The following is a 7,990-nucleotide window of genomic DNA, read 5'->3' on the forward strand; positions in this document are numbered from 1 at the left end:
GGTAACAAATGAGAATACTCCTTTTGTGTCGACCAAAAATATTTCCTGTTGTTTTAATCTAAATAAAATAAAATTTTAACTATCTTTTATATATTATATTTTTTTTAGTAATACAAATTCATGTTTTATTAAGTGCTCTCAATCATTTGCTTCTTGCAAATATTTTTTGTGTATCTTTCTTGAAGTTATAATTTTTTTATTTTCTTTATATAAATATTTTTATTAAATAAAAATAAGAACATATTCTATAAACATATCGGGTCTCTCTCTGTATATATAACTTGTATGCTGGAAATGAGGTACCATCATCTCTGCACGTTCGTAGTGACAAATCTGAACATGAAACCGCGTAATATAACAACCAAACAAACCAAGAAAATTTATTTTAATTATCAGATTTCGGAACATTAACTTTTTATAACTCATTTTAAGTATTGGAAAATAACATTAAAAATACTATTTATACTAAAATTTAAATAATTATTGCTTTTAATTACTCATAATCAGTCTCGACAACTTACTTTAACATTTTTTTAAAAAAATTATATATGTTACGTATTTAAATATCAGTATACAAATTCCACGTCACCTTTGGAATCCAACCGCTCCTGACGATAGCTCAGATTCCCAGATCGCCCCCAAAAGTCCAAAAAACATAAAAATAATAATAATAAAATAAAATAAAATAAAAACATCTGCGTATAAATCTTGTTTCCAACAGTTGTTGTTCTCACTGAGATCACCGCGGTCTTCCTCGTTCAATGTACGTTGTTTGTTTCGTCGTGTTCACGGATCGTTATTTGTTTTGTTTGGTTTCCCACAAAATTAACTTTGTGGAAAATTGTGAGATTTTGGAAAAATTAGTTTATGGGGATGCTTCTAAACTCAATTCAGTTGCTGGGTTGTTCCTACTTTTCAATTTCGGCGTTGATTCAAGATCTGCCATTTTTATTCCATCATGCTTTGGTTCACTAATGCTTTGATTTTTTATTTATTTATTTATAACTAGGCTGGCCAATTTTTGTTCAGAATTGTTCTTCGATCTGACCCCGGAACTTTGCACCTTTATCCATTTAATTTCATTGGGTTTTGTTGCCTTCCATTTGCATTTGGTGATGAGCAAAAGCGAAGTTCAATTATGCAAAGAAAACAAATTGTGATGATCAGTGTCAAGTTTTTGATTCGTTAAAATTGCTTCTTTTGCATGCCTTTGCTAGTGTGATTTTTGGATATTTTCCACGCTATTCACCTTAATTGAATCCAAACTTCACTGTAGTTTGCATGCCTGCTACTGATGAGAATTCTGTATTTTTGTTCCCTTGATTTCACATTCTGAAATTTACCGGGCAGAGAAAAGAAAGGAAATATCTTAATAATAGTGGCTTAAATGTAGATTTGATCTCTGTTAAACTTTTACCTATTTATTTACCTATTTATTTATTAGGTTATGACCATGTTATGTGCAGCAAAGCAGAAAATGGAGGGGTCTGTTTTCACTCCTGCATTGGAAGGAATTAAGCTCGCAAAGTCAGAACAAGGAGAAATTCTGACCCAACCTTTCTTGGATGCTTGCAAACATATACTGCCTGTTATAGGTACATAGTATTAGTCCCTTAAAAGAAAGGCAAACATGTTATTTGGACATTTTTCAGTGTTTTTTTTTTTCATTTGTTTGCCATGTTTTATTTTGTGAGAGGAAATATCAATGGTCCTTTACACCTTTTGAATAATGTAGAGTATGTTAAATAATATTATATTTGCCAGGTATTAATGGATTTTTCTCTCTTTGAACAAGATAAGATGCATATAAGCGATTTTTTCCGCAGTGGGTTCTGTTCTCCTGGCTGCTTGGTTCTTAGATTATTATATCATTGCAGTGAGGGAAAAAAATTGATCTTAGATTAAATACCAATTTTGGAATCTATATCACATCAAGCTCATGTTTCTAGGTTATTTAAGTGTTCTGTAGCCTTTTTTTTAAAAAAAAAAAAAAAAGAAAGATTTCATTAAGAGGAAAAGGAGTAAAAAACAGGAGGATTACAAACCCTTCACGATAAAAAACTGAAGAACATTTTTGAATCTGTAGTAGTGTGTTAGAAGCTTAACTCTAAAACTTAAACATGCATAAGAAAGTAGATTTTTAACCTTTTTGCTGTTGTTTGATGGTTGGTTAAGCCTCAAATGTATGACAATATGAGTACTTGTACCATGATTAGATGGACTAATTCATTTCTTATGGCAGATAAGTTTGGAGCAGCTATGACCCTTGTTAAATCTGACATAGGGGGTAACATATCGGTATGTTTTTGTCTCCAGTTTTTGGATCTTTTTATTTTTGGTATATATGGGTCATCACATGCTTGCGGCTTTAGATGTAATACTAATACATCTTTCTTAATATGACTTGCTATGCTTGAAGTGTAACTTGGGTGTTGATTTATTTTTCTAATTCTTTTTTAACTGGCTTGTATAAACATGCTTACACTTTACTTCTTATACAACTTTTGGTATGTTCTATGATTTACTTTTTAATCCTTACTAATATTGGGTTCAAGATTTCAAATGCTATATGTTCTCACTCTATACTGTGTTGACTGTCAAGGCAGAGATTGGAATCTAAATATTCCTCCAATCCAACCAGATTTAACTACCTGTACAGTTTGGTACAAGCGGAGGTTGAAACTAAAACGACTAAGTCGTCATCCAGTTGTACCAATGGACTTCTTTGGCTTACAAGGTAAAGAATGCCAATCACTTATTATTAACTTGTAATTAATATTGGGATGGCATTCCCAAATCTGTAATTTTAGAGAATTATTTTTTTAATTTCTAATGCTCCAAGCAGGGTTGTTGTCGATGAGCAAACAAACAGCCAAAGGAAAAAAGATTACGATGAAAAAGATATTGAGATATGTTTGGAATTCTGAAATAATGATTTAAGTTTTTAACAACAAAGCTCATATAAAAGTCATGTTAAGACATATGCTCTCCAAACTTTGGGACCAAAATGCGACATGACCCGAAAGTTATGAATTAGATACTTCAAAGAACTGCATGTGTGCATTCATTCATGAATGGTTATTATGAAAGTGTGTCTATCATCACAAATCTGCCATGATATTCTCTGGTAACTCTAGTTGTGGACCAACAAAATCTGATCCTGGCTTATTTTTCTAAATGATCAGAAGCCTGAATTTACTTCTTGTCTGTTTTGGTTGAGTCACTTTCTCAAGGTGTTATGGAAATTTTATATTGTTTTTGTTTACTTTCACTCAATGATGGATCCTTTTGCTGGTTTCAATTATAGAGTTTTGTTTTTCTTTGTTTTATTCTGAGCTTATGAAGCTTCTACTAGTTGAGCTTACCTTTCTGAAAGTGTAAGGGCAATGTATTGGGATAATGATAGGTACCAGTAACATAAGAAAGAAAAAACAAAGATTCTTCAACCGACCTCTTTCCTTCAACACCTTACCACTTAATTCTTGCCTACTCTCTCAATGCTCTCTTCAATACATATATCCCCCCCTCTAATAACAGAATGCCACTGTCATTCCTAACTCCTTGCTACTACAATGTGTACCGGCAATCACATTGGAGCCAGTCCCTCCTTTGCCTAATTCCCAACCCCTGTCCATTCATTCTGACTCTCATGGACATCAATTCAGTAGCCTTCCTTGTAGCTCTTCTAACCTAAACCTTAGTAATAGGGTGATATTTTTAAATAATTATATTAATTTACTAATATTTACTTTATGGTCAGAGACCTCAAAATACAGTTATTAATTGCATTTGGCTCTTGTATTTTAATATATGATACATTTATTTCTGACCTGTAAAATTTTCAGGGCAATGGATTTCTTGGTGGCGTTGTTCCAAAACTTAATTGAGCATGCAGATTGGTCAATGTCACAAGCCTGTACAGATTCCTATAACAAGACTCTAAAGAAGTGGCATGGCTGGCTTGCTAGTTCAAGCTTCACTGTAATGTTCTTTTGATGCTTTTTTTCTTTTCTTACAATCTTGAAAATTCTTGATAGAAACAGAACCTTTTTATTGAAAAATGTTGCTTCATATAGTCCTTTAAGTCTGTCAAATGTCACATTCTGGACCATAAAATAGTTGTCATTGGAAATGGATTGTTACTATTTTCATTATTGTGCTGTCTATTTGCTACAATCTTTTCCCCCATCCCACGAATATTTCATATTCTGTTGCAAGGGAAATGTATTCATCTCCGTTTTTTTCTTGGCAATTGACTTAATCTATTTTGAGGGGTAGTATAGTATTTGGTCCAATGTGCTCCTATGACGTTAAATACTTTACATGCAGGTAGCAATGAAGCTTGCTCCTGATAGGAAGAAATTCATGGAGGTGATACAAGGCACTGCCGATATCACTGCTGATATAGAGAAATTTTGTACTGACTTTTCTCCTCTCCTTGAAGAGAATCACAAATTTCTGGTAAGATATCTTGGATATTTTTTAGTTTATTCATTATCATAACTGATCTAAATGACCTGAAAAAAAGACATTGGACTGCATAAGCATGCGCAAATGTATAAGGACATATCTGGTGCATGTGTGATAAGTGAGGAGTTGATTTTGGTCATTCAACTACATAAGAATGTCAAGATTTTTTATTTTTTATTTTATTTTTAAATCTTAACCACCATTTTAATTATGCAGTTGAAATTTACTTTTCTCACACTTATCTTTTACTTGAGACACTTAACTACATATATTTATATGAGAAGGGATCTATTTACTTCAATTGTAAATCTTTGATAATTTATTTCGCTTAATTATTTTTATAGACATTATATTTTATTAATCTAATCACTGGTTTGAGAGTTTTCATTAAGTGCATCAAGTTTACAAAATTCTACTTGATTGCTACTTCAACTTAATTTAAACCTATAATATACTTTTTAAATGTCAACAATAAAATTACATACGTATGAATGTTTAATTCATCTAAAATTTGACATGCATGATCATTAAGATGATATTATATGGTTAAAAAGTTGTATTTATGAAATTTGTAATCCAAAAGAGTTATTAAGTAAAGTAACATGTCGAAGACTTAATCCTAGAGTCAATAAATCCCCGTGTGGGTGTGGCTGTGTGTACACACTAAATTTGAAAGGACTGCGATATGTATCATCTCGTTATCATAGCATTCCATAGATAACATCTTCCACTACCCAGATAAATATATTAATTTATTTTAGTTTTAAAAGGATTTAGGAACTTAAAGGCTTATTCTTTTGGTGCAGGCTCGATTGGGCTTGGATGACATGAAGGCTTCATGAAACATGGTTTCAAGATCAGAAGTCTTTTGATGAACTCCTCTTTGATTGTGCCCCGTATTTTATGTTGAGTCTTTAAACTCCATGCTTCTGTATTGGCAACAATCAACATGATAAACAATCACTGACTTAATCATGTACGCAAATTACTTGTTTTCTGCATGGTGGTATAGAATCTTGGGACTTTGATGTGGTTAGTCTGTATTTAACCAAGATAATTTTTGCTTGTTAATTCCTCAAAGGCTGTTCTGCATTTATTATAGAATTATTCAACGTGTTGCTGTGCATTTGTTTCACTTTTTTGTGATCATTTTATTACTCTTTTAATTAGGAACAAAATTTGTGCTATTGTTTGTTTTTATAGCATAAAAAGGCATAAAATTGTGAGGAGAGGAGAATGAATGAAGAATAAACTCACCTCTGTTCAATAGCAATGGAACATTTATAATAATTTAGATAAAACAAAAACTGAAAATGGAACTAAGATTTTAATAATAATAAACTAAATTATTTTTAAAATGTAAAAATTATTTATTGACTGAGATATTTATTTAATAAACTAAAACAACAAAAAGTAGTTATAAAAGCAATTACAAAAACATATTATTAACTTTCTTTCTTACTTTACAAACAACAAACATTTTTTTTAGTTTAAATTTGTTAATAGAAAATAGATTTGTTATTAATAAAAATCTTATATTAGTTTTATTTTGTATTAAAATTAAATGAAATTTGTAAATAAAATCTTCTTTTGTTATAGAACTTAATTCACGATTTCTTACATTATTAATTGAATCATTTTAGTTACTATTAGAAAAATTAATCAGCTTATTCCTCTTGAAATTAATGTTTGAGTTACATGTATTACCTTTATTAATATTAAAAGTTCTTTATATATGTTTCTTTTACCTTTATTAGTTTTTTTATTAATTACTTTGAAAATATTAACCATAAAATATATAAATTATGACATAAACTTTGAAAGAATAGTAAATATTTTATAAAAGGTATGTCTATATATTTACATATATACTTTATGCTATGAAAAGTATAAATTAACGTTTTGAAATTATTTTTTCCGACCTCTTTACCATTGTCACATTACTTTAGACCAACTATAATAAATATTATTTATCATAACTAACTTAGTTAAGACTTAAAATATATTATAATTTTGTGATACAATAAACAATAATATTAAATTTAAACGATTCAAAGAATTAGTTTAGTTATATATTTATATTTAAATGAAAAAAATAGATGTGATAAGTATATTCCTTTTATTTCATATTAAATTTTATTTCAATATTTTATATTTATTTCAAATGATTTATTACTTTAAAATATAAAAATAATTATTTTGCACTAATGTCTTTATTTATTATTAAAAATAAATCTTACCAATTAATTATTATAATAAATTTAATATTATTTCAAGAATTTTTTTATTATTTATTTGCCAATAAATTTAGTATTTTTAATATAAACAATTTATAAAATTAATTTTATTTAATTATAGTAATTAAGATGCATATATTGATACTAAATGATATCTAAAATAATTTTTTATATAAAAAAGTAATAAGTAAGAAATAATAATATACAATAATAATAAAAAATTATAAAAAAATCTTAACAAGTTTTGCATGAATTATAAATATAAAAGCAGATTATTTTTTACATATGACATTTAAAAATAATATATACTAAACTATAGTATATTTAAAAAATTATGAAAATGAGGATTAAAAAATCGTCAATAGTGATTTTTGGTGCAAGTATAGGGTATAGAGATTCAAAGATGAAACAATGAACGATTTTAAAAAATATTATTTTTTTAAAAGTAAAATCTTGACAATGACAATTTAAAAAAAAATAAAAAATAAAAAATTACCATAATAAAAAAATTTTCAAATGCAAAAAACATCATTTGTGATTTTTTTCATTTTAAAAATTTTCATATTTGCATAATTTTTCTCAAAACACCATATTTTGACAATTTTTTATATATAAAAAAAGTTAAAAGTGTCACCATTATTTAACAATAATAAAGATTCATGTATTAAAGAAAAAAATATATAACAAATGGTCTTTTATTATCACAATAAAACCTTTTAAATATATTTGAATAAATTAAAATATTTTTAATTTTAATTTTATCATAGTTTTATTTGATATTGAAAACGCATTATTAACATGTAAATTTTTATGAGTTTGACAATTTTTTTATTGTATAAATCATTAAAATATTAAGGTATATATTAGTAATTTTTTTAGCACATAAAATCCTGATTTAATATTGTGTATAGGACTTCTGATTTATTAGATTTTTTTGGCCCTAATACACATGAGCTAAGGATAAGATTGAGTTAGTTGGACTTTTTAACAGCTCTATGCATGTCTTTACTCTTTTTACTTATAAGACATTTAAGAGTTTCATATAAATACTTAATATTTTCTAAAATGATAATTATACCTTTAAATCTTTCTCAATACTTAATAATTTTACCTTATTAGTCAGGCTAAATAATTTATTTGAATATACTTTAATTATTTGAGATTTTTTTTTTTTTGAAGTTCAAATTTTCTTCATAAAATTTATCACTTGCATGCATCAAATCATTTCATCTCTTAGATATTCTTTCTATAGATAATCTAAAATTATTTTTGTTATTTTTAAA

At 27.6% G+C, this 7,990-nt stretch overlaps 1 protein-coding gene across 2 annotated transcripts; it reads left to right on the forward strand.

The window, feature by feature from the left end:
- The first annotated feature begins 587 nt into the window (after positions 1-587).
- LOC113872833 (glycolipid transfer protein 1-like) lies at positions 588-5,622 on the forward strand. Of its 2 annotated transcripts, none has more exons than XM_027510671.1 (7): positions 588-763; positions 1,467-1,595; positions 2,243-2,298; positions 2,607-2,737; positions 3,846-3,981; positions 4,330-4,461; positions 5,277-5,622. In XM_027510671.1, exons 2-7 carry the CDS (start codon positions 1,478-1,480, stop codon positions 5,310-5,312), a joined length of 609 nt encoding a protein of 202 aa, XP_027366472.1. In that variant the 5' UTR covers positions 588-763; positions 1,467-1,477; the 3' UTR covers positions 5,313-5,622. The 2 variants fall into 2 exon arrangements, with proteins under 2 accessions (XP_027366472.1, XP_027366473.1); XM_027510672.1 differs by having other exon boundaries at positions 668-763; positions 1,445-1,595; positions 5,277-5,570.
- Positions 5,623-7,990: the final 2,368 nt, after the last annotated feature.

This window comes from Abrus precatorius, unplaced genomic scaffold (assembly GCF_003935025.1).
Source record: "Abrus precatorius isolate BTA unplaced genomic scaffold, Abrus_2018 Scaffold7, whole genome shotgun sequence".
Lineage (NCBI taxonomy): Eukaryota > Viridiplantae > Streptophyta > Magnoliopsida > Fabales > Fabaceae > Abrus > Abrus precatorius.

Bases quoted from the DNA above. Each gene is read 5' to 3' on its own strand.
- LOC113872833 (XM_027510672.1), top strand. From the start codon at position 1,448: ATGACCATGTTATGTGCAGCAAAGCAGAAAATGGAGGGGTCTGTTTTC. The intron at 2,738-3,845 runs GTAAAGAATGCC...TAAAATTTTCAG, and splicing joins GGACTTCTTTGGCTTACAAG to GGCAATGGATTTCTTGGTGG. The intron at 4,462-5,276 runs GTAAGATATCTT...CTTTTGGTGCAG, and splicing joins AAGAGAATCACAAATTTCTG to GCTCGATTGGGCTTGGATGA.